At 35.8% G+C, this 27477-nt stretch overlaps 2 protein-coding genes across 29 annotated transcripts in view; one reads left to right on the top strand and one right to left on the bottom strand.

Annotated features, from left to right (window-relative positions):
* The window catches only part of LOC143660053 (uncharacterized), a 119667-nt gene extending 118725 nt beyond the window's left edge, over positions 1-942 (bottom strand). For 3 of the 8 annotated variants that reach the window (XM_077133430.1, XM_077133431.1, XM_077133436.1), the window contains exon 1: positions 833-942. In XM_077133430.1, coding sequence (XP_076989545.1) covers positions 833-900 — 68 coding nt within the window. In that variant the 5' untranslated portion in view covers positions 901-942. Of the gene's footprint in view, positions 1-489 lie in introns of all 8 variants that reach the window. The other 5 variants (XM_077133432.1, XM_077133434.1, XM_077133439.1 and 2 more) reach the window with 3 other exon arrangements.
* Positions 578-24662, top strand: ZNF146 (zinc finger protein 146). 21 transcript variants are annotated; one of them, XM_077133521.1, is made up of 4 exons: positions 939-1058; positions 11556-11647; positions 16142-16215; positions 21629-24662. In XM_077133521.1, the coding sequence occupies exon 4, from the start codon at positions 22412-22414 to the stop codon at positions 23288-23290; it is 879 nt and encodes a 292-aa protein (XP_076989636.1). In that variant the 5' UTR covers positions 939-1058; positions 11556-11647; positions 16142-16215; positions 21629-22411; the 3' UTR covers positions 23291-24662. The 21 variants fall into 21 exon arrangements, 20 of the variants coding, with proteins under 20 accessions (XP_076989639.1, XP_076989638.1, XP_076989648.1 ...); XM_077133517.1 differs by having other exon boundaries at positions 951-1058; positions 11553-11647; XM_077133532.1 differs by having other exon boundaries at positions 1001-1017.
* Positions 24663-27477: the final 2815 nt, after the last annotated feature.

Here is a 27477-nt window from a genome sequence, read left to right as displayed (position 1 = left end):
ACACACATACACAAGAACACAGCACGCAGTCATGTGGATACACATGCAGTGTCGCCTGTACAGCCATAGGCACAGGACAACTACAATAAAACCACAGACGGTCACAGTGTCATACACAACGATACACCCACCTCGGCGACATGCACAGGCACCTAGACCGGTCACATATTCACTACCACACTCACGCCCCATGGGAAAAGGCGTACAATCACAAATCCACAACAAGGACACATGCAGTATCTATCACTCCAACAATCAAAAGGACCCCACACCCACAGCACGAGACATGATTACACAAGCATAACCACACAAATACCCTGGAGACAGGCGGCCACAATCGCACACTTACAGAAACCCACACCCAGTTACACAGCCGCAATCAAAGACAAATATTCAGAAAGGCACAACTTCAGCCCGCCTCCGCCTGCGTGCACAGACCGGACGCTCTGGACACGCCCTGTCCCCGCCCCGGACTCCCAGACCCCTCACCTTCGGCCTCCCCTCTGTCGCGTCCGGGTCTCAGCGGAGCTAATGCTCTCGCCACAACGTCAAGAGACACGTAACGTCGGGCCGCTGTGGCCTCTGGGAAACGCAGTCCAGACTCAGACCAGCCAGAGACAAGATGGAGTTCTCTCACCTCTGAGTCTGACCTGGGCCCGTTTAACTTTGCGCCCCGGGAGGCTTAGGAGAGGGAGTTTCCACTTTAAACTTCCTACCAGGCGTGAGGTGATCTTCCTCCAGGGAACGTCTCCTCATCCCGAGAGGTATCATAATCACTAGGAAGAAGCAGCCAAATTCGCATGGGGAAACAGGGAGACGAGCAAGGGCTTACCGGAAATGAGTCCAAAACCCGAAAAGCGGCGTTGCGGGCAATAGAAGGTAATCAGATACCACCAGCATGGGCCTGGCCACCGTGACCTAGCTGGGCCGCGTCGCTGAGACTTCTGGGAGTACTCACTTGCCCTTGCAGTGCGCAGGCGCAGCGCACCGAGTGGACATTTTGGTCTTTGTCCGCGGGTGCGTCCTTGCCCTGGGTCCACGTGGCGCGAAAGTAGGAGGTGGGACCTGGGGGTCTTGGGCTGGTTGGGCCGGGAAGGCCGGAGGGAAGGATTCCTGATCTGGAGGAGTGTTGTAAGGGAGTGGGAGGTGGGTTTAAGAGCCTCTGGCCTGTGTGTAGGACGGGGTGGGGGCCTCAGAGAATCGTCCGACCATGTGTGACCCTGAGTTTGACCGCAAGTTTACCGTATGTTTGGGGTTGTTGAGTGCAAAAAAGGTGGGAGCAGGACTGTGTGGCTAGGCGTGAGAGGGCAGTGTGGGAGGCTAGGATTGAGGTAATAACAGCCTCACTTGCCTTATCGAAAGTGCCGATATTTATAACGGTGCATCTTCTTGGAGAATCTAATTTACTTTTGAAGGTGTGAAAGAGGAACAAAAAAAGCCAAGTGTTAAATAGTGTAACAACTGATTTATATAGAAGCGTATATTTCTTTTTAATTGGGGCAGAATGCAAATCACCGCGGTTTCTTTTATTTTTTAAACAAGGAAGAATAATTCAAAGGAACTTTTTTAAACGGGTGGCTTGTTTCAAATTGTCTCAAATCCCCTTATCTTTGGAGTACGTTAATAGGGTTTCTAGGCGAAGTGCTGGACTAAATATCAGCTTTACACATTGAGAAGCAGTAAAAGCACAGAAAGTTCAGAAATTAGGATTTGTGGTACTGTATTAGACACCGTTATCTTCCTTCATTTTTTGAAGAAAACTTAATTGTTGCTATGTTTATTTTTGAGTTTGGACTAGATTCTAGGTGTCCTAACACTTAAAAGTGAGTCGAGGTGCTCCCGGGTCCCGTGAATTTTATGAAATAATTTAAAAAATTAATTCTGTCTGAAAAGCTGCTTTTTCTAAGGAATTCACCCACAGTAGTCGTTCTCATAATTTTAAATAATAGAGTATCAAATTAATATGTGGAAGTCAGTAGCCTTAAAAATAGAAATTTAAGATATTTTAAATTTCGGAATTAGGATGATTTTCTAGTTCATAGGGGAGGAAATAGGTAAGCTAGAATAGCCAGTAAAACTCCGAAAAAGAAAGGCAGTTGAATTGTGGGGAAAGGGGCATCCAGCACCCCTCCCCCTCAGTGGGCCGGCACGGAGAATCGAACCTGAATCTCTGGAATAGCAGGTTAGAACTCTCTGCTGAGCCACCGTGGCAGCCATAACATTTTAAAATAGAAAGACTCAAAAATTAGAACAGTAATGATATTGGCCTGAGTAAAGCTTATGAAGGCAATTTGGCAATATTTATAATAACTACAAATGTACTTTCTTTTTGACTCATCCATCCCACATTTGGGAATTTATCCTGCATATATACTTACATATACATGAAATGATACAGGTTCAAGGTTGCTCATTGCAGCAAGATTTAGTTATAGGAAAAGGTTAGAAACATTATTTATTATCCTCAGAAGGTGATTGGCCCTGTCAAATTTGTTACATCCACACAGCAGAATAATAATGCAGTACATAAAAGGAGGAGGAGGAGTACACTAAAACGTCAAAAATGTATTGTTAAGTGAAAAAAGCAAAATGCAGAATGGTATGTCATTTGAAGTGCGAAAGTGGGGAAATAATATATAGCTGTCCCTTCCACATCACTGGGGAGGCCCATGAACTGGAAAATTCACTTAAAAAAAATTTTTTTTTTTTCCAGGAAACTCCATAGCTGCCTCTCCCATTGATTTTACATTGCTTGGGCCAAACTTTTTTTTAATAAATTTTTTTTAGGCTGTCTCTACATTTCTAGCCTTTTGTGTGTTGTCTGCTGGCCTCTGCGTGTCATCTGTGGTTTCCACAGAACTCCCCCAAAATTCTCTTTTAATTTCTTATGCTGACTTGCAATGTATCAAAACCGTGGATTTGGAAGGGATAACTATATATTCATATTTATTTGCATTGCCGTTAAAAAACTCAAAAGATACACAAGAAACATTAATAAAAGTGGCAACGTCTGTTGGGGATGGGTGAACTGGGATAGATAGGACAAAAATGAATGCCTTTGTTATTGTTATTAGCCATATCAATTTAGTATATATTCAAAAATATATATATTTTAAAGATGACACAGGCAATAGAGACAAACTGTGTTACCCTCTTCCACTGCCATTTTTTTACCTTGATGGTAGGTACTTAAACCATGTCCCTCAATTTCTTATCTATAAATACAGAGATAATAATAGTATTTGATTCTTAGGGTGGTTGTGCAGAGCAAAGGGCTTAACATATGTAAAGTTCTAAGAATATTACCTGGTGTGTACATGGTAATTAGTATTGTTATTATTGTCTGCAAATTGATATTCCCTCAGAGGTAGTAGTCATTTGTATTGTTACTGGTAGAAATCTCTCAAAGGGTGGGCTATATAGATGCTTTTTCCTTTCCATATATATTTTTAAAATTTCTTGTGGAATTTCCTCTTTTAATTTTAGCTTTTGAGGAAGTTAGATTTCTGTGTTCGAGTTATAGTCATCTTTAGAAACTCATTAATACTTCCTCCATGAGATTTGTACCTTGATTTTTATGATGGTTACTCTCACATGGTTCTAATTCAGAACCTCTGATGATACATATATGTATATTTTTTAAATTCCAGTTTTTGCCAAAATATATCATAGGTGATCTTATATACTTATATCAGGGGAGTCATACAAGATGGCTGGTCAACCATTAATGATCATATTTTTTTCTTTACAACCAAAATGTAATCTGCATAATTTTACTTTGGTACTATACAAGTATCTATGCCCCATCAGTAATTTAACAAATGATATTAACACTGACAGAAAATCCTTGAATATAATTTCTTAAGGGCTTGTGAAGTGATGACTTTCTAGAATTTTTCATTTTTTCTAAATAACATTGGATTTTAACCTTGAATTGTGTCAAGTTTTTCCTGTTTTTTCTTTGTAAACCTCACTTTTAAAAATTATATAGATTTAGGGTGTGGTAATCAACCATAACTAATTTTCTTCCTGCTTGATGGTCATATTATCACAGTTTTACTCCTTCAAGCTGCCCTCATCTCTCATTTTGACTTGACACTACTTGTCTTTGAAAGTTTCCTTGGACACCTGGCTCATCTTTTCCCTCATCTTGTCCCAAACCTGAAATTTGCCATTTCTCCAAGGAGAAGCAGGTTTCTCCAAGGTGAATTGTTCCTTTTATTGGAGAATGACATTGGAGTCCAAGATCTGTGTACTAGCTGTCCTCACTGCTTCAGACATAACATTTTGAGGCCATTTCATGAGTTCATGTTCGTATTTCCAAATTGATTCAAATGGTATAGTATTTTTACATAATTTCTTACATCTTAAGTGTATTTAGTGCTAAAAATCTTGAAACAAATTATTGTGAGTACTTATTTGCCTTGCTTTATTCTGCAATATAAAGAAAATGATTTCAAAATAAAATAATAAAAGTAACCATAAAAGTACTGAGTCATCTTAAAATTTCTCTATAGCTATTTTTGTCCTTAGAATGCATCCCACTAAAGATGTATGGGCAAAGTTTGTTCCCAAGTTAATGTAAAGTTGATTTGTTTTTTGGGGGGGGGGTGGGGGTGGCGGGGAATGGTGCATGGTCTGGGGATGGAACCCAGGTCTCCAGCATGGAAGGCGAGCGTTGTACTACTAAACCAGCAGTGCACCTAGTTGATTTGTTTTAAGTTAAGCTTGGTTTCATTAGTTTCATTTTGTTTAGCTTTCAAGTTAAGCAACTGTTGTTTTTTAATGAATTTAATTTAAAAAATAAATAATACATTTATGTGATTTAAAAGTTAAAAATACATCTCACAATCTCACAGAGACATTCATCTTATTCTTAACCTCCCCCTCATTACAATCTTCTTTGCCCAATGTGAGTTTAGTTTTTTGATATTTTTTTGTTTTAATTGTTTGCTTATTTTTTCAAATGGGTTTTTTTAGTTTGTTTGGCCAGTAGTGTATCTTCCTTCTCTGTTCTCTCTTACCCTTCATATATGAAACACATTTCTACCTCACTTTCTTTACTTTCACCATTATGTCCTGGAGATCTCCCTTTTTCTTAACCATTTTCTCTCTCTCTGTTTAAAACACCTATGTAAATGTGCTATTCTGTGTATGTACCATAATTGATTCAGTCAATCCCTTTGTTGGACATTTGGATTGTTTCCAGTCTTTTACTAACTGACAATAATGAATAATTTTTTATCTGTGTCATTTTGTAATTATGCAGGAGTATCCTTAAAGTAGATTCCTACAAATGGATTTGCCCAATGGGTAAGTACTTGCACTCACTCTCACCAGCAATGTGCAAGACCACCTTTTCCTTTAGGACCATCCATGTAGTGTTGAATATTTGGTATTTGGCCAAAGAGGTAATTGGCATCTCAGTGTAGGTTTAATTTACATCCCTTACTATGGGTGAGAGTATCTTCATATGCTTAAGGGTCATCTATATTTATCAAGGAACTGTCTGTTCATGTCCTTTCACTATTTTTTATGGGATGTTTTTCCCTTCTAGGGTCTAAGGCTAGCCTTCTGTGAAGTCAATTGCAATTTTTTTCTTCAAGCTTTCAAAAAAATTTTTGACATTGTCTGCATCAGTTATTTCTTGTCTTAACTGTGCAGAATCAGGAGGTTTTTATTTCCATATCGTACAGATTTATCAGTCTCTTCATTTGTGAATTCATTGTCAAAAAGACTTCTCTACTCCAAGTTTCACCCATGTTTTCAAAATCTTATAACAAGATTATAGTTTCTATAGGATTTAATTTTCGTAATTATGTATTTAATTCATTTAGTTTATCCTGGTGTATGCTATCAAGTATGCATTCAGGCTTATCTTTTTCTAATTGATTGCCTCGCTCTTAGATGCCACTTTTATCATATGCTACTTTTATCATATGATTAAATTTTTATATGTAGTTAAATCTGTTTCTGAACTTTATATTCTCATCTATCTTCTAGTCTGTATTCATATACCAATATTTATGTTTTTATTGTAGCTTTATAATTGTGTTTTAATATCTGGTGTAGGTTTTCATCTAATTGCTCATCAGAGTTTTTCTGCTATTCTTGCTTGTGGTTGGTTGGTTGTTTTTAAATGTAAACTTCAGAATCAGTTTTTCTACTTCCAGAAAAAAAGTTAGTATTTTTATTGGAATTGCATTACTTTTCTAAAATAACTTAGGGAGGGGGAACGTATTTATGATGTTAAATATTCTGCCCAAGTACATGATATGTATTTGTTTCAGTTTCTTTATTGATTTTTTTCAATTATTTTATTTTATTTTTTTAAATACCAAAAAACACCAAACAAATGCAAACATTCCTATTTTGATCATTCCGTTCTACATATATAATCAGTACTTTATTGATTTTTATTGTTTAGATCTTATGTTGTACTTATTTATCAGACTTAAATTGAGAGAAATACATGAAGTCTTGTATTAGTGATTGTTAGTTTTTCTACATTTCCTTTGGTTTCTGCTTTAAGAAAGCTGCTACTGTTATTAGGTTCATAAATGCTCATACCTGTTACATCTTCGTTCTGAATTATTTCCTTTAGCTTTAAGTGCTCTCCTTTGTGTAATGCTTGTTGACTTGAATTTTTGGTGATAATTTATTTTGGTTTACATTTGATGGTATATCTTCGCCCAACATTTTGTCTTTTACCTTTCCAAATTTCTTTGTTTTATGTGTTTCCTTTTATATGCACCATGCTCTAGAGTTTTGCTTGTGTGCTAATCTCAAAATCATTCCCTTTTAATAATCTATTTCACTTATTGCTGTGGCTAGTAGGTTTGGGCTTAGGTTTTTCATATTACTTTTTTTATATTATGTTTTTTTACATTACATACATCACCTTTTTTCTTGTATTCTTTCTCTATTTGATTTGTTTTCATTTTGGTAGTGGTGGTTTTTCTGTTACTTAGAAAAGTTTGTGTTTTTGTTCTATAGTTACCTATATCCCAACAACTTTATGCAGTTAGATTCCCCTCTCTCCGTGAACACTGTTGGTTCCCTACCATTAGCAACAATTTAATTTAAACGTTTTTCTTCCCCTTTGTCTCCCCACTATGTAAGAGTTTTTCTTTGGACTCTTGAATATGCTTTAGCTTTTCTTTCATTTCTCAGCTTTAAATGATAGCCTCTTAATCTCAACAAATACTTGTGGGGCAATTTACATGCTGAGTATCCTTTCTACTTTCCCCCCTCTTCCATTTTTAGTCAGTTGCATTGTTTGTATGTTGTTGGAGCCTATAATATTTGCCTACTGTTCTGAAACCCTCATTTCTACCTTTTAACCCTGATTATATTATTTAATATTTGCAGTACTCACTACTGGTCCTTATGCCAAGGCTTCTTTAAGTCATTCCTGATTATCTAAAGTTTATCCTTTTGTGAATGCCTTAGGGAGGGCTCATGAGACCATTAAGCCCTGAGTTCTTCATGTCCTGTGTTCAAAAATAGTTGGTTTTAAGTTACCTCTTCAGAGGGACCTTCCCTGATCACTCCAAGTAAGTAGATTCCTGTTCTTTCTTTATCACTGTACCCTTGCACTTCACCCTTTGGGGAACTTAGCACAACCTGCAATTCTGCAGGCCTTTGTCCATATAATAATAATATGAAACTAAAAAAATAGTTGTTATTGGCCTTCATACCTTAAGAACACTATGACTGATATTAAAGTATCTTATAGTTTTTGCTCCACTGTCTTTCATTGTTGAATATTGCTCTGAAGAATTGTGATTCTTATAAAAGACTTGATCTTTTTGCTAGATTTCCAAAGAATTCATTCTTTAAATTTAAAGTATAAAAGTTTTACTAGGGTATGTTGAATATTCTGGGTCAGTTTTCCCAGGTATATGTTATATCTTTACAATGTGCAAATTCTTTTTTTGTTTTGTTTCTGAAAGTGTTGAATGTTGCTTCCTATTGAAACGGAGCTCGAAGGATATTAAGGAATGATGAGAAAAAAAGAAAGAAAGAAAGACACAGATGGGCTCAGGGGGTCTGAAGCTTGAGTTTACTTCAGACAGACTTCAGACAACTTTATTCTCAACCAGATCCTTGTTATATACCACAGGATGTCAATAGATATGCAGGCATTTCCTGAGGGAGCAAGATTTTTATCTCACAGTGTTCTTCATACTTAACATAACTGTTTGGGGTAAACATTCTCTTCCTCCCAGACTGCTCTACATAACAATCGCCACAGTTTACCGCTGCCATCCCGAGGCCAGCAGCTTGCAACAAATTCTGTAGGTCTTGCTTTAAACTCTTGGCTTCTACAGTTGAACTAAAATTTTAATTATTTGTTCTGTTTCATTATTTATGTTAACTCTTCACAAACTCTAATTATACGTGTGTTGGCTCTCCTTCACTTCATATTGCTTTGTTTCTTTTTTTTTCTAGTGAACTTCCTGTAGTTTTTGTTCTCCCTTGTGCTTCTTATATTTTAATCTTCATTTCTGAAATGATCTTTGTTTTTTCCATTTTCTGTCCATTCCTGTTTCAAATTCTTCTGTTTCATGGCCATTCCCTCCTTTTGGGGTAACCATATTTTTACAGTTCCTCTGTTTCTCTTTTGTGTTTTTTTGGTGTGTGTGTGTGTTTTTAAGCTTTGATTACTTCTGTAAATTTTGTGTCTTTTTTTTTTTCTTTTTAAAAGGAGAAATTTATTAAGTTGTAAGTTCATAGTTTTAAGGCTGTGAAAATGTACAATTAAAGCAAGGTTATGAAAATGTCCAAATTAAGACATCCAAAGAAAGATACCTTGATCCAAGAAGGCTGATGTTGGCTGAGGCTGATGTTCAGGGTTTCTCTCTCCACTGGAGAGAGAGGTTCAGGGTTTCTCTCTCCACACGGCAACATCTGCTGGCTTTCTCTCCAGATTTCTCCAACAGCTTCCCCAGGGGCATTTTCTTTCTTTATCTCCTGTGGTCTCTGGCTGCATTGGCTCTGTTGGTTCTAAAGCTTTTTCCAAAATGGTTACCTCTTAAAGGACTCCAGTAAGCAACCCCACCTTGAATAGGTGGAGACACATTTCCAGTTTTTGGGTCTTTTAAGTTTATTTTGTTATGTTGTGCTTCTAGTTTCATCCTTGTGGCAGTATTATTTTTTGGATGAATTAGTTTAGCTGTTGGAGAATTACACTGCTCATCATTAACATTTTCTTATAGTATCCTGGTATAGGCATAGATAGATTATTTTTATGTTACTCATGTTTGTATCAGGTAGATTTTCTAGATAAGTACCAGGAAAAGGGAGAGATGGTAACATTCTGTGCTTCAAAACTCAAGTGCCTCTACTCGTGTTAGAACAGAGGACTTACATGGCTCTCTAACTGCTCCATCTTTGACCCTCTGACCGTTTCCTGGCAGACTTCCACCTCCAGACCTGTGTATGTTACTATTCTTCACAGTACTTTCCTTCTATGATGATGCCTTAATTTTTAGGAGTTGTTGAATCTGCTACCTCTGGATAGTCCCAAGTACTTTTCAAACCTACCTTTCTGTTCCCCACTGGAGTCTTTTTCTCTTTAATCCAAGTCTTCCTTTCATCATTAGGGTTAAACCCTCTCATTTTGAAAGGAAATATTTGCTGGAGATTTCTGAACACTTCAAATCCTTAGAATCCTACCTCACCGTTCCCAGTTCTTCCTGAGACCCCTTTGTAACTTCCTCTGTAGGCCTCTTATTGAGTTGGCCTTTGGTAGAGTTTTTAGCTTGAGTTGGGAGTTTTTCTGACACTAACTAGTTTTGTTGTTCATTTTTAGACTTGGTTAGGACACTTCTCACTCAGAGTGGCTCCTTCATTCTGAGAGTGAATATTTTGCTAGTTATTTCTGAGGTCTGTTACTTCTCACCATTTCCTTATCTTTCTTAGGATACCACACTGTTGTAATTCTTGCACCAGTTCTGCTATTTTGTGTGTTTTGGGCCACACCCATAATTTGGAGTTAACATGTTTTCTCTCTACTAGTTTCGTTAAAAATGTGTAGTATATGAATTGACTACTTGTTTTTCCCCCATTATTCTTGTTCTTTTCTATGATTTTCAGGAAAAGGACTTGAAAATTAAAAACTAAGCAGCTGCCTTATAGGCTACTGCTGAAACCTTTCCTTATCTCCTTGACTGTTGTTCCTAGGACTGCGACCTGGCCCTCCACTTGCACTGTGTGTACTGTGCATGAGCAGTCATATGCCTCATTTCCTCAGCAGCAATAATACTCTTGACAACTAACTAAATTCCCATTTCTATTCTAGGTCTATCCTGAACTGTTGATTTATATCTCCAACTGCTTAATGGCTATCTCTGCTTGCATTTTCTAGAGGAAACTGATAGAGTGTTCAAAAGATCAAACTTGATCTCGCCTCCCTCGTAGGCTGCTTCCAGCCAGCTCAACCTCTCATGTTTCTGCTGTGTACATTACTATTTAAATCAGGCTGTAAACCTTCCATCTCTGCAACACCCCAGTACGAATTGGTGAAAAAGGTCTTTCAACATATAGTAGATGGTGTGTGTGACCAGTAACTTACTTTTTAAATATGATTTCAGATTTATAGAAAAACTGCTATAGTACAAAGATCCATATGCCCTTTATACACATTCACCAGTCATTTATATTTTTTCTTTTGTTTTACTTTTTCTTCTCTTTCTCCAGATTTGTGTGTATGTGATTTTTTTTCTGAACTAGTTGAGAGTAAGTTGCAGATAGGCCCTCTTTATCCATGAATACCATGGTGTATGTTTCCTGAGAACAAGGATATTCTCTTTCATAGCCACAGTACAGTGATCAGACATTACTATTGTCTGATCCAAAGTCTATATTCAAACTTTGTTGTTCCCAAAATGTCCTTTATTGGTTTTTTTAAAACTATTTTTTGAATGAATGGATGAACATAAATTTATAGAACATTTCTAATATATTGTGCTTCCACTAAGAATATAATGCAAACAAGATAAATACTAGTTCTCTGGGAAAAACTTTTGAGTTTTTATTCCTGAATGCTGACAGAACAACTTTCTACACGTTATACCCACACAGCATGGCATACATTGCTATAATCAAAGATAAGAATATTGAATTCAACCAGGAATAAGGGCCACAGTTCAAATCTACTCAGGAATCTTTGCAAGAGTGGTACTAAAGAACAATAGCAACCAGTCAGGTAGAACATGGAAAGCTTCCCCATATAAGTAAAATTCCGAAAGTAAATTCTTCCTCCTCCACCCCCACCCCCATTTCTGAAATGTGTGGAAACTTTAAATGGTTTTATGAATATGGCCTTAAAATGCAGAATTCAACTAATCCTAGGCCTTTTGTCCACATGATTATGCATGTTCCATTCTCTAAATTAAAAGGTCATAACTTTGTTCTTTTTCATAGGGCATACTTCTGCATTCTTGGAAACTGCACGTTCCTCATCCTTCAGATCAGGCTCAGCCTGAATTCTAGGATGGTGTTTTGTCCCTAGCATTAACATTTTAGTGTTGTATCATTCCCCTTAGCAGGTTATAAAGTGACCAAACTCTGTGTGATCCTCCATTGAAGCAGAAAGACAACCTGGATGGTGGAGAAAGAAGTGAAAAGAAAGTCTGTCCAGGTGAGTGAATGATAATCAGGCAGATCAGAGTTGTTAAGGACATTTCTTCTAGACCCTAGTCCTGGAATATCACTTAGTGTGAATTTCTTAGATACCTGAATAACATTTCCAGTCATTATTTCTTTTTCTGTTTCAGTATTCTACTTTAATCAGATTCTGGAGGGCCATACCCCTCTTATGTCTATTTTGAATGTCAACACTTTGCACTTTATACTGTTTCTTTTGTGATTGTTGTGTCTTTCATTAATACCATCAATCTCATATCTCCCTATGTATATATATGTCTTTCCTTACACATTGTCTTATCTTTCTACCTGGCTTCCCCATCATACTTCAACAGGCTCTTCCTCCTTCACTTGTTCTCCCATATACCTCTTTCAGAAGTTGCTGGCTTAGAAATCAGTGCTGCTTTTCTGCTACTTATATGTTGGTGCCTGTGTGTGTGTGTGTATTTTTTGATATAATGCATGAACTTGTAAAAATTTTTGAACATTAAGGTATACAGTGAATGTCTCTTATTTCTGACCCACAGAGTTTCTACGGTTTCAAAGGTACAGACACTTCCAAGAGTTTTACGTGTATCCTTGAGGTAGTCTATTAATAATAAATCAGCATGTATTATGGATCTGTGCTGCAAATACGTATTTATAAGCCCTCATTTTTTCTTTTAATATGAACAGTGGTATATTATATATTCTGTTGTGTACATAGTTTTTCTTGGAGAGAATTCTCTATTGATACATAATTAATAGATATTTAGCTTGTTTCCAGGCTTCTGCTATTGAAGACACAAATACCTGATCTTGTTTATATTGCTGTACAGAGATATGCAGATACAACTACATAGTGATTTACTCTTAAGTGGTAAATGCTGGGTCAAAGTTATATTTATAAATTTGATAAATGGATACGTTGCTTTAAAAAAAAAGTAAATCAGTTTATGTTTCCACTAATGTGCTATATTCATATATCCAACAATTATTTGTTAAATGTTATGTATTAGGTTCCATTTCAAGAATTAGGGCAATGTCAACAGTCAAAAATTCCTCCTTCCTGGGACCTATATTCTAATTATTAGAGATAGACTATAAGTAAATAAATAAAATATGTATTCTATCTGATGGTGTGTTAAGTATTATGGAGAAAAATAAAACAAAAAAATGAACATAAAGAGAACCAGTTGGGAGTTATAATTTTAAATAATTTGATTAAGGAAGATCTCACTGAGAAGGTGACATTTTAGTAAAGATATGAAGAATGTGAGAGAGTGGTGCATGCAGCTGTTTGGTGGAAGAGCATTCAATTAAAAGGCCCCCAAATTGTAAAAGCCCTAAGACAGGAGTTTACTGTGATGTTGAAGGAATAGTAATCAGGGCGGTAGACTGGAATAGAGTGAACAAAAGGAAATAAGAATAGTGGAGTTAGGTAACAGGCCAATCCTAGACTTTGGTCTTTATCCTGATTGATTTGGGAGGCCATTAAAGGGTTTTGATCAGAAAAGTGATATGATCAAAATTACATTTTAAAAGGAATACTAGAGCTGCTGTATGGAGAATAAGGTATAAGAGGCCAAGGCTAAGAGATCAGCCAGAGGCTATTGTAGTATTCCTGGTGAGAAGTGGTAGTAGTTGACTAGTAGCTAGTAGTCAGATTCTTAGAATTTAAAGGTGTAGTTGACAGCTTATCTGATTGCATATGGGTCATGAGAAAAAAAAGGAATTACAGATGACTTCAAGGTTTTGGTCTGAACAACTAGAAAAAAAATTGGTTTCCTTTTACTGAGATAAGACTACTAGAATTTTGAGAGAGAGATCAGAAATTTTCCTTTGTACTTGATCATTGTGACATGCCCATTGCTCATCTAAGTGCATATTCAAATAGACAGTGGAATATACAGATCGGGAGTTAAGGGAGATTAAAAATGGTGACCTCTTCTCTTGTCACCTAACAGACTGCTTTATTCTAGGGTGAGGTCTTGTAGCCCCACATTCCTTACCATTCAGGAATACCAGGTCTCTTTTAAGTAGCCTAATTGTGAATTTCATTGTTGCAAATGAGGAGCTGGTGATTTGGCCCTTGAAGGTGTTCCACATGTTTTTGAAAAGCATTGGCCTTGAGGACACTTGTCTTAAAACAGCAAGGACATCTGTCTGCTCTCTTGACCTCTTTCTATACCTTGGTCCAGTCCTTTGGCAGCCCTTTTTCATGGCATTAGAGTTACAGCTACTTTTTATTCTTATCAATGATGTAGTTTCTTTTCTGTTTGTCATTCTTCACAAATATGAAAAGTATGCAGAGATGCCTTTATTTTACCATCTTAGAAGAAAGGATCTATTTATTATATGATTGGATCTTTCATCTTGGAATTCTCTGCCACTGCTGCATGATTGATTCTTTGATAACCTGATTTCCTGCTTTGTCTTTCTAAATGTTCCCTCATCTTTTGCTTTTCTTTTAATCTTCTCCCTGTCTTCTTCATAGAGGTGGGTCCTAGAACCCTATATTTGGCCTTTCCTTTTTCCTTTTATAAATTAATTACTGGAAAGGACTCATACATTCTGAAGTTAGAAATAACTGTCTATAATAGTATTTCTTATTTTGGCATTTCCAGCCCTTCTTTCTTGCCTGCCATAATTTTACCTGTTTACAGGATGAACAGTTGTCAGACTGATTTCTTGCTCGCTGTTTGATAGTGATCCTTAACATCCTACCCAAATTAGTCAATTCATCCCATTATTTTCAGATCCACAGAGATATAACCTCAAACCAATTTCATGTCTGGATTCTTTATTTTCTTGTGGGCTTTGTGATATAGTTAGTCAAACCTTTAAAAATTAACTGGCATACCTTGGGAATATTACAGGATCAATTCTGGACCACTGCAATAAAGTGAGTCACTGTTTCCTAGTACATATAAAAATTATGTTTATACTATGGTCTATTAAATGTGCAATAGCATTACGTCTAAACAACTATTATATACCTTAATTTAAAAATAAAATTTGAAATTTTTATTTGTGCCCCCACCTTTCCTTTAGGGCCTAGACTCTTTCAAGTATTTTGTGCTGTCCATTCCGAAAAAGCCTCTGTCTTTTTTTCTTTTTCCATCAACCCTGTCTCCTCTGCCCAGGGACAAAACCAGCAACCTTAGCTTTTACTTGAGGTTCAACTGAGCTCTGGGCACAAATGAGACCGGGAGGAAAGATAAATGATAAAGACTGAGATGGTATAATCTAGGAGTGCCTAGAGTATATACAATGGTAGTAACTAAATGTACAAATTAAATAATGTTTTTTCATGAGGAAGAACAAAAGAATGTCAATATTGCAGGGTGTTGAAAATAGATAGTAATTCGTATTTTAAAACTTTAACTTACGTGTAAGACTAAAGCAAAAATTGTTCAGTACAAAATTTGTATTTTGACTAGTGCATTTCCTGATGTAACTTGTATGGACAGTTTAATTGAACATTGTAAGTACATGGAACCTTGAATAGGGCATGAGATTTTGTAGGTTTGTCCAGAGGGATGCCTTAATAAATCCCATAGTGATGCCCTGGTGAATCCCAGAGTGATTTGAACAGTGAATAAAAACGTTTTTGCAAAGTCCTCTTGGGAGAATGATGAGAAAGGGGGAAAATTCAGCGTCCCCATTTGGAGAACTCCTGGTATTATCATAAGCAGTGGAGACAACCAAATTAATAGGCTAATCCCTCAATCTTGGGGTTTGGTCATATGAAATATATCTCCACAGAGGATAGACTAAGCCTACTTAAAATCAGGCATAAGAGTCACCCCCATAGAACCTCTTCTGGTGCTCAGATGTGGCCTCTCTCTCTCAGCCAACATGGCTAGCAAACTCACTGCCCTTCCCCCCCCTCCCCATTTGGGACATGACTCTCAGGGGTGTAAACCGCCCTGGCAGTGTGGGACAGAAATCCTAGAATGAGCTAGGACTCAGCAAGGAATCGAGAAAGCCTTCTCTACCAAAAGAAGGAAAAGCAAAATGAGACAAAATAAAGTGTCAGTGGCTGAGAGATTTCATAGTCGAGAGATTATCCTGGAGGTTATTCTTACACATTATATAGATATCCCCTTTTTAGATTAAGGTGTATTAGGCTAGAGGAAAGTACCTGAAGCTGTAGAGCTGTTTTCCTGTTGCCATGTTTCTTGATTGTATAATGATAGAGCTTTCATAAGGTGACTGTGATTGTGAAAACCTTGTGTCTGATGCTCCTTTTATCTACAGTATGGACAGATGAGTAAAACATATGGATTAAAAATAAGTAATTAATAGGGGGAACAAATGTTAAAATTAAAAAATATGTATATAGAAAACAATATTGTTTAAAAAATCCTTTCCAGAAAGTTTTCAATTTACTGTGCCCAAATTCATCAGAGAAATCACTGTCTACATAGACTCTTTCTTTCATTTGAACACTTGAAGGCTATTGTAGCTTATCAACTGGCCTAATTTCAATATTTTTGTGTCTCAGGGAATAGGGAGGCCTGAGGAGACTTGAGCAGCTGGTCAGTGGAGCAGTCAGAACACAACACCCAACATTTACCAGTTAAGTTTGCTGCCTTATGTGGGTGTGTTCACGGTGCCCCAAAACAATTATAATAGTAACATCAAAGATTGCAGATCGTCATAACAGATAAAATAATAATGAAAAAGTTTGAAATATTACAAGAATTACCAAAATGTGACAGAGATATGAAGTGAGCACATGGTTTTGGGAAAATGGTGCCTATAGCAACCCTGTGGCAAGCAAGTCTATAGACACCATTTTCCCAAAACACTATAAAGCAAAACACAATAAAATGAGATAAGCCTGTTTTTGAATTTACTCTGAGAGAACATATGAATATGAGTAAGAACATGAGCCTATTTCCCTCTATATAAAGTTCTTTGACTTGTAGCCTTTAATTATGAAACTACCTATTTAGATCTTATCATTTAGACTTTAATTTAATTTTCATTAAAATATTCATATTTTCACATTTGTTGATTTCCCTTCCTTTTGTTTTTCCATCTTCATGTCTTCTAGAGAAACTCAGAAGTTTTCAGTAAATACCTGTCCTGCATGTTTTTAGATTTTGTGTCTTGGATATATATGATAAACCTGTTGAAAGGATGACTGATGTTTTATTCTTGTTTGCAATTTTGAGTGCACCTGAGGTACTTGTTAAATAAACAATGAATTACTCTATGGAAGGATTGTTATTGGTCCATTCTGCCTTTTCCTCAAAATTTTTTCTTCATGAAAATTTCCGAGCATAAACTTTGAAAGAATAGTTTAATGATCACCTATATGCCTACAACATACATTCAATAATTTTACCGTATTTGTTTTATTTATGTATGTGTAGATATCCATATGTGTGTATTGTATGTGCTGAAGCAGAAACCTTACTGATAAAAAGCTATGTATTTTCTAAAAATAACATCCCCTATATAACCAAAATGCCATTATTATAACTTAGAAAATTGACTATAATTCTTTAATAATATATGATATCTAGTCCATGTTGAGATTTCCCAAGTTGTCCCAAAATGCCTTTTATAGGTTGTTTGTTTGTTTTTGTTTTGAATTTCAGTTCCAGTCATGGTTCAGTGTTTGCCAATTGTCTGTTTAGTTGTGGGGTTTTTTTGTTCGTTTGTTTTTGTTTTTGTGATCTAAAACTGTCCTTCCTATCACCACTTATTTTTTTTTCCTCTAATTTTGACCCGGTATTTTAAAAATACCTAATGTTAGCCATTTAAAGAAAAGAGTAAAGATGTTAATGCAGTCCAGCATACACGTTAAAGTTAGGATGTTAAGGCTTAGCTATACAAATTTGGGTTTAATGAAATACTAATTTTAGAAAAAGAGTGACTAAAAGTTCAGAGAAAAGCATTTATAAGTAAGAGGAGATCAGAGGAGTGTTTTTGAAGAGCAAGGAAGGACAAGAGGAACATGTTAGGCAAAGTGACTCTGATTTACGTACGTCACACACTTGGATGACTTTTCCTTAGGGCCTGTGAACTTGCTTAACTTCTGCTTAGAATGCTCTTTCCCCATGTTTCTTTTAAGGCTCATTCTCTTATTTCCTTCAGGTGTTAACACAAATCTTGCTTTCTCAAAGGCCACCCTATCTAAAATTAAAACTCTTTACTCATTTCTTTTTTCTTTTCCATAGCACTTATCACTTGCTAACAAACTGTATACTTAATTCATTTGTTTATTATCTGTCTGTACTAAGAATGTAGACATCATGAGAGCAAGGAATTTGCCAGTTTTGTTCAATACTGTTCATATCCCTAGAGCCTTGAACAGTGCCATGTATGTAGTTAGAAAACAAGAAACAATTTGTTGAATGAATAAGTGAAAAAATGTTTTGAGCTGCAGTTCTCAAACTTTTTAGTCTCAAGATCACTTTACTACAGGTTTATTGAGATACAAGTGATATACCATGAAATTCACCCTTTAAAAGTACATCCAGTGGTTTTGTATGTTCCCAAAGTTTTACTACTATCACCATTGTCTAATTCTAGGACATTTTCTTTACCCAAAAAAGGAACCCTGTACCTGTTAACAGTTACTCTTTATGGTCTTAAAAATTGAGGACCCCAGAGAGCTTTGGTTTGGGTTGTAGACTATAACGATATTTACTGTTTTCAAAATTAACTTTACAGACAACACAATCATAAACCCATTACGTGTAAAATAGCATTTCCTAATAAAAACAGCTATTTTCCAAGGGAAAAAAATTAGTGAGCAGAATGGTATTGTATTGTGTATTTGTGAATTTCTTTAATGTCTGGCTTAATAGATGACAGCTGGATTCTCATATTTGATATGTTGTTTTAGTTAAAGTATATGAAAAAAATCTGACCTCAAACAGGCATGTAGTTAGAAAAAGTAGAAATATTTTAATAGCTTTCTGAGTGTATTACACCAATACTTGACAAGTGGTCGTTTCTTCAAGATTACCTGCAATGTGTAATTTGAAACCATATCGGTCAATTTTTCATATATAAAATCCATTGGTTTGTTTTAAACCTTAATGGTTCTTTTAACCATGCGTGATTTTTGTGCATTCATCATTTGGAAAATTTTGCTTCTATGAGTTATGCAGCTTTTTCAAATACTGATAACACCAAAAAATCGTATTTTTAACATCACCACCAATCTTATTTGAAAAGTCTTTTAAGTATTGGGAATCTATCAGTTTCATGATGGAGGATACACATTTTCCAAAATTCTAAGTTTTGTTCGAAAATGCAAATTTGATTATTGGGAATGTACATTGTCAGCTGTTTTCCTTGAAGTGATAGGCTCACTTTGTTTTGTTTGAAGGAATTGACTTGCAAATAGTATGAATCATTTGTCATTCATTGTACCTAAGTCTGAATAACCATATTTTGTTAAATTATTCATTCTTTCAAGTAAAAGTGAACTCCATGAAAAAAGTGGCTAGCTTAGCTCACAACTTAAATGATTGCCTGAGTGCTTTTACTAGAGAACAACTGTAATACTTTGGTAGGTTGCAGAAATATATATGTACTAAGGTTGTTTTTTATACACCTTTTTTTTTTTTTTTTGCTTTTCATGGTATTTATATTTGCCACATTTTGTTGTTTTTAAATACAGATTCCCTTGGACTTATATGTGGTCAGATGCATTGGGAAGTCCCCCTCCCCCTGGAGATAACTACTAGAATTTTTATTTCCCTGCCCTAATTTGAATTGCCTAGTCTCTGACCCAATGGTCAGCTCTTATCTTGGTTTTGGCAGAGTTGTTATGGAAATTTTCTTTACTGTTTTCCTATGTTGAATCCCCTTTTTCTAGGATCCTGTTTCTGTTGCCTTTTCTACTTACTAATTTTGTAGGAATATATTTTCCATGCATTTTGAGGTAGGTTTTTAAGCATTTGCATTTTTGAAAAATGCTCTTATTTGACCAATTAGATTTATATATTGGATTTAGAATTTTTCTAGAATTCTAAATTTAGAATTCTAACTTCCCATGTTTTCACTGAGAATTTTGATGATGTCTTGACTCCTATTCATTTGAATGACACATGTTCTTTCTTTCTGAAAACATTTATGACCTCCATGTTTTCTCTTTTGAGATTTCGCATCATTGTGCTTAGGTATGCCTGTTTTATTGTGCAGTATACCAAATGGGCCCTTTTCATTCTGGACGTTTTTTACTTAGGTTAAAGGAAATTGTTTTTTGTTGTTGTTTTTGTTGCTGTTTTGAATATTTCCTCTAATCAGATTTTTCTTTTGTTTTTCTGGAACTTTTTACTCACCTATTATATTTCCTTGGTTTATCCTTTGAATTTGTCATTAAGGCTTTTACCAAGCAATGACACTTGTCATTTTATGCATATTTCCCTACCATATAAAGCACCAGGCTGTGCCTGAGTTCATTAGGGTGAGGCAGTATAATCTTGAAGTGAGGAGACCCTGTTATTGGTGTTTGGTAATATTTTTCCTTTTTCATCCCCTCTCATAATCTTAATTTCTAAGGGGACTTTTTTTTTCCTTTCTTTCTTTTCTTTTCTTACAAAATCCTGTTACGTTTCACTGATAAAATATCTTGAAACTGTCTGTGACTGGTTATAGAATTTTGTGTTTGCTGTCTTGCCCTTCTTTCTCTTGGTTTTGAGCTTTCAAGTTACAAGAGTTCCTCAAATGCATGAAATATTGGCTGCCCAAGAATGACTCACTAAGAAGTGACTATAAGCCTTTGTGTTTGGGGGCTTTTAGTCATCTGGTAAGCTTCAGTGAATGACGAGTAAAATGTCTCATGGACCTAGGGTTTCCTCTGTACAGAGGTATTATACTCCCTTACTTTAGGGAACCTCAGCATGGCTAGATCCTTTGTTTTGTCCAGTAAAATATGAGCAAAAATGGCACGTATCCTCTGGAGGGATATCCTGATGAGGTTTTTCATGGGTCTTTCAGTTTCTCCAGAGAAGGATCTTTACATTTACATATCCTGCTCAGGTATGCACATCTAGTTGTCAACATTTTTTCGCCTCAACTGCAGAAAGGTGTTAGAGGTCCCATCATATTATATATAGATTTAATCTCATTGATTTCAGTATCATTTCCTCTGTCATCTCATTTGCTTGGTTGTCTCTGAGTCTGGAACTTCTCTGATTAAATTTCTTGAAACTATAAATTTCCATTTCAAATAAAGCTGTAGTCATTACCTGACTGGGAGAGTATAGGTCTGTCTACTCCTTATCCAGTCTTTTCTCACACCCTATCCTTCCATTCCTTCTCTTGAAGCACTTGATACCTCCATTTCCTGAGTTTGTCTGATGTATCACAGCACAGATCAGCTTGTATGACATTGGCACCTTCCGCAGGTACCTTTATATTATTTAGACATCTTCAATTCTGTGGTGCATTGAAAAATCTTCCATAGGCTTCCCAACGTCAACAGTTTGTTAATATGTGTTGTATGCTGATATCTCCTATCATATCCTTTTTGTCTGTTTTTACCGTTTTTCCTTTTATTGTCATTTTAATGGGGTTTGAGAGGAAACAGTTGTTGATTATCCCTTTCACTTTCTTAGGCATTCCAGGTGAAATTTCTGATTTTATGTGCTCGTCTTTTATCTTGTTAACTCCTCCTTCACTTGTTTGCTGTGCCCAATTTGCTGACATCTGAAATGAGCAAGGGTATTTTTCAAAGGTAATCTAAGCTTTGTGGACCCATGAATATTTTTCTATCCAGATATCCTCCACAGGCATTTCCTTTTTCATGAGTATTCTTTCATACTGAGAAACTGGTTACCTGAATTAATCCCACAAAAAAGCATAATCTAAAATTTTAGTACTAGTATAGTAATGGGAAATTCACAAATATTAACAATAACATTAAACTAATGTTTACTGAGTGCTTATCATGTACCAGTCATGATTCTAAGCACTTTATGCATTAACTCTTTTAAATGATGATTCTTTGTACTCCTTTTAGAAGAAGCCTAAGAAGATAGAGAGGCTACAAGACTTGAGGAACAAGTTGCATCCATCTCCAGTAAAGAACAGACTGGGGAGAAAGGCAATGAAAATAAGAAAATTGGAAAAATATTTCCTCTGACCTCAGAACTTGTTTTTTTAAGACAGCCCTTTTTTGAACTCACCCAGTAAGCATTTGAAATGCGATTTAGACTTATATCATCATGAAAGAAGCTGCTTGGGGAAGAATCAACAGTTTGTTAATTCCTTCTGCCACAGCTTACCCCTTGTAATAGTAATCCCCATAAAGTGCAGATCAGTGTGAAAATGTCCTGTGTTTAAAAATTTGAACCCCACTGATAACAGAGCATTCATACTGGAGAGACACCATATGAATTTACTGAATTTGGGGAAACTTCTTTCATTTACATGTCATATTTCATTAAATGTAGAAGTCATGCTGGAGAGAAATCCTGTGCTTCCAAGGAATATTGAAATGCCTTTAGCTAGATGACAAATCTCATTGAGCAGAAGAAAATTCATACTGGAGAGAAATCCGTGAATGTAACAAAACTTCATTGAACGTTAGAAAATTTATACAGGAAAGAAACCTTTGAATATACTGAATATGATAAAGTTTTCTCTGGAATCTCATTTCTTACTCTACGTTTGAAAGGCAACACGATGAAAGCCATATAAATGTAAGAAATGTGGAAAAATGTTAAGTCAAAAGTAAAGCCTCATTCATCAAAAAATTCATACTGGAGAGAAACCTTGTGAATGTGGGTAAGCTTCCATTCAGATGTCAAACCACAGTCAGCAGAGAATTTATAGTGGGGGAAACCCCTTTGCCTGTAAGGTATGTGGGAAAGTCTTCAGCCACAAATCAAACCTCACTGAGCATGAACATTTTCACACTAGAGAGAAACCTTTTGAATGTAATGAATGTGGAAAAGCCTTCAGCCAAAAGCAGTATGTTATTAAACATCAAAACACTCATACTGGAGAGAAGCTTTTTGAATGCAACGAGTGTGGAAAATCATTCAGCCAGAAGGAAAACCTTCTTACCCATCAGAAGATTCACACAGGTGAGAAACCATTTGAGTGTAAGGATTGTGGAAAAGCTTTCATACAGAAGTCAAACCTCATTAGACACCAGAGAACTCACACGGGAGAGAAGCCCTTTGTATGTAAGGAGTGTGGGAAAACCTTCAGTGGCAAATCAAACCTTACTGAGCATGAGAAAATTCATATTGGAGAGAAACCCTTTAAATGTAGTGAATGTGGCACAGCTTTTGGCCAGAAGAAGTACCTCATAAAACATCAAAACATCCACACTGGAGAGAAACCTTATGAATGTAATGAATGTGGAAAAGCCTTCTCTCAACGAACATCACTTATCGTACATGTGAGAATTCATTCGGGTGATAAACCTTATGAATGCAATGTATGTGGAAAAGCATTCTCTCAAAGCTCATCCCTTACTGTGCATGTGAGAAGCCATACAGGTGAGAAGCCCTATGGTTGTAATGAATGTGGGAAAGCCTTCTCTCAGTTTTCAACTCTTGCTCTACATTTGAGAATACACACAGGTAAGAAGCCTTATCAATGCAGTGAATGTGGGAAAGCTTTCAGCCAGAAGTCACACCACATTAGACACCAGAAAATTCATACTCATTAAAAACCATAATAATACCTTGAAGATGTGAAGTTTTTTTTATCAGGAATTTAAATTTCATAGGACATTAGAAATAATTGTTCTAAAGCAGCAGCATGGATGAGGGAAACAAAAACTAAAAACTTAAGGGATACCAGAAATTAAATGTTGACAGGACAGACATTCATATGATATAAAGCCTGTGGCCAACAAAAAACCTACCGCAAAGGTAATGCTGAAACTTAAGAAGCATTCCCACTAAAATTGGGGAGAAGAACCAGATACCTGCTGTCATCATTGCTATCATAGATCTAGAGATGCTGACCAAGTTATAGGTGTTGGAAAGCAAGAGACAGTACTAGATATCATACATACAAATAGTATAAAACTCCTGTGGTATTGATGTAGCAGAAGCGAGCCCAGGAACAGACTTACACACTTATTAGAATTTGGAATATGATAGAAATGGCATCAAGAAGTGATGAAATAATGGGACTATTTAAAAATAATTTGGAGGTATTTGTTGTGTAAGGAGGGGATAAACCATATACAAAATGAAATGCAAAGGGATAAAACAGTAATATGAAAAAGCTATATTCTTAAGTCATCTTGAGAACAGGAGAGCATTTCTTAAATTTTAAAAATACCTAGCAATTCTCTTAAGTGCATATACTAAGAAATATGTATCAAGAGGATACTTGCTGTGGCATGATTTGTCATAGTCAAAAATTGATGACAACGTAAATGCCCATCAGGAACAAAATGGAAAATTCTTAATGGTGGAATACTATGTAAAATGCAACATGCATTAACAGAAAGATCTCAAAAATCATGTTGAGAGGGAAGAATCAAGTTGTACAATGATGCATATATAGTACAATGAAATCTTTGTAAATTTGAATAAAGATTTCTCTCATATAATTCAGTAGTATATATTGGCAGTGGATGCCTATTATATGTAAATATTTCTGAAAAGAATTGCAAGGAAACACACCAAACTCTTGATAGTGATTGGCTGTGAAGAGTGGAGGAAAGGAATGAATGTGGGAGGTAGGGTGGGGATTGGTAAAAGGGGATTGCAGCTTTATATATAAATAACCATTTCTGTTAAAAAAAATACTGCAAGTAAATATAACAAGATATTGATTAGTTCTGGATTGTGGTATATGGAAATCTTGTCTTATTTTTTTGTACTTTTCTTTATTTTTTAAATTTCTCAATAATAGGGATAGGGATGGGAAAACTCTACCTTTAGAAACTATAAAAATGGGTTAATTCCAATCAAATACTAAACTTTTTATAGAAAATATTTCTAAAATTTTATCAGTGGTGAGTGGATGGATTTGTTCTCTGTGTAATTTGAAATTATCTATTTTATTAAAATTAAAATGACACACTCCATATGTGTTTTAATTTATTTTGACATGTTATCGTAGGCTGTGGTATCAGTCTTTACATTTCTGTTGTTATTTTGCAACATATCATTTGGATTAACAAAATGGACTTTTAATTAAATAAGCATACTTACACAGACTTCATATCATTTGCCTTATTCAGATAAACTGATTGTGGAATACTAACTTTCCTGTTCTGTATATTTTGTGGGACCAGCGTATGCGTTAAAAATTAGGCTTTTGATCATTTTTTTCTCTTTTGTGAAAGTATATATACAAAATAAAATTTCCCATTCCAGCCAATCCCAAGCATACAGTTCAGTGGAATTATTTTCATAGTGTTGTGCTATCCTAAACACTATTACCAGATATTACTACATTTTAAAAAAGAGAAAACCAATAAACTTCCCAGAACTTCCACAATTCAGTGAGTTAAATGCCCGTACTTGAGTCTGTCTTAACCCCCAAACTTTTCATTCCTGTCACTGCTTTGACAGGCATTTTTTGTTATTGTTACTTTCGAAGAGGTGGAAAGGGGTGGGAATGGGAAAAGCCACTCAGACATTGGACAAAAAACCCTTTTGCTTAAAACTGAAAATATTTTTCATTTGATGACATCACAATGGTAACGATGTAAAGAATCATATTAAGGGTTGTCTTGAATAATGGTGAACACGAACAGTATTCAACAATTGAAGTTGATTTCAGAACTCCCTTAAAACAAAATTCAAAGTTAAGTGCTACTATATTACTGTGCATCTTTTCTTAGCCATTTTGTATGAATGACCATGAATTACCTGCTTAAATATCTAAATGAATTTTAGTCCATTCTTGTGAAATTTTTTTTAAGGAGGTTATGTGCTAAGCCTGATGTTTGTGCAGTGTTTAATTGCCTCCATGTGTAACTCAAAAGAGGAGGAAAATCTGTATAAATATTTTAAATCACAAGACATTTTCCTAAGCTACTTTTTATATTATCACTCGTGTGTTAACTTGTAGATCTTAAATCTGTTTGAGTCTTTGCCAGTATTGGAGTCTCCACAGTAAGTCTAAGCTTGACGCTAAAACAAAACCAGGAGTAGTACCTTTATGTGTCTATTGGCCACGGCCCAGGATATCCCAGCAAGATGGGTTGGGTTGGCCCATAGAGAATAATAGAATCTGAGATTCAGAATAGTCATTTTACTCAGCATGTCAAGAGCAAGATGATCTGAATCCTCTAAATAGATCTATTTTTATTCCTCTCCTAGTTGGTAGTAGTAATGTTATAATAGTTATAATATATTTTTAATAGTATTAAGATGTATAAGAGAAATTTTGGTAAATTTCACACTACCCAGATTTGTATTAACTGGTACTTAAGATACACCATCTGAAGGACTACAAAGCATCCCCTTTGTTCTACCCCAATTTCAACAAAGTCTTCATTTTCAAAAGTAGTCACCTTCTTGTATCTAATACGTGTCTCAGGTATTCTTTAGCTGTATGTATTATTGTGTAAGTTTGAAGCTGATGTACCCAGAAAAGGTCATGTTCTTTTAATCCATGCCTGTGGGTGTAAACCTATGCATAGGACCTTTTGGCTGGATTATCTGAATCGAAATTCGACCAATCCCACTCAAGGTAGGTCTTAATTCTTTTACTGGAGTCCTTTATCAGGATAGAGTACACAGAAAAAGCCTAGAGAGCTCAGAGAAACCAAGAGGCTCAGAGGTAAATCACTGGAACCAGAAGCTGAAAGTTGGAAACAAAAGGAGCAGAAGACACTGACCATGTTCCTTCCCACGTGACAGGTTGCCATTACCGCAGCCTGTCTTCAGAGTCCAGGTATCACCCTGTTGATACCTTGAGATGGATATTTCATGGCCTAAGAGCTGTTACAAATCCCCATTGGTAAAAGTCAACCCATTTCTGGTATGTTGCATTCCAGCAGCTTAAACAAGCAAAATTATGTAAGCAAAATCTCTGCTTTCGTGCTTGAATGCTTATGTATTCTGCATTTTAAATATTGCTTCTCCATTTAAAATAATTCGAGTCAGCACTTAACTACATTACAAAAAACCTGGCTTTGTAATTTTACTATTTACCACATGGCCTGGCATTTATTTAGCTGTACGTTCTTTGTGTGTGTTTTCAACTAAATCAGTGGTTCGTAAACTTTAATGGGTTAAAATCATCTAGAGGGCTTATTAAAAAAGAATTGCTGTGCCACATTCCCAAAGTTTCTTTCTCATTAAGTCCGGGATGGGGGCTGATAATTTGCATTTTTAACAAGTTCCCAGGTGATTTGAATGAGGTACTACACTTAGAACCACTCACCTAAACCATTGTATCCTCAAAATAGCTCTATTGAGTAGCTATGTAGTGTGCATATTTCTCCATTTTATATCAAAATGATAGCTAAGTGACAAGCTCATTGTTTCATATCTACTTAGGGGGAGAGCTGAGATTATAAAGCAAGTTATGACATAACTATTTCAGTGCAATAACAAAGAGAAAACAGGCATTTATTTGACAGATATTTACCCCAAACCTATTAAATGCCAGATATTAGATATATAGTGAATATGAAGACAGATAATCTACTGCATTCTTGAAACCTTCCTAGTGCTAGTGTGAGTGTGATGGGGAGGGGAGGGTTACAAATATCATTTTGTGATAAATATGAAAGGAAATAATTCAGTAATAGGAAAGAAAAAAGTGAAATGTTGAAAATATAGGTCTGGACCATATGATGTTAGGAATCATATGCCACTGGCAAAAAGACTTAAATTGTATTCCTAAGTTCAAAGACAGTGATATGATTGACATTTTGAA

The sequence above is a fragment of the Tamandua tetradactyla genome, chromosome 16 (genome assembly GCF_023851605.1).
Source record: "Tamandua tetradactyla isolate mTamTet1 chromosome 16, mTamTet1.pri, whole genome shotgun sequence".
Taxonomy (NCBI): Eukaryota; Metazoa; Chordata; class Mammalia; order Pilosa; family Myrmecophagidae; genus Tamandua; species Tamandua tetradactyla.
This window is presented reverse-complemented; position numbering and strand designations above follow the sequence as displayed.

What these genes read in the sequence shown, in the direction of transcription:
- ZNF146 (XM_077133533.1), top strand. Translation starts at nt 22,412, where the DNA reads ATGTCAAACCACAGTCAGCAGAGAATTTATAGTGGGGGAAACCCCTTT.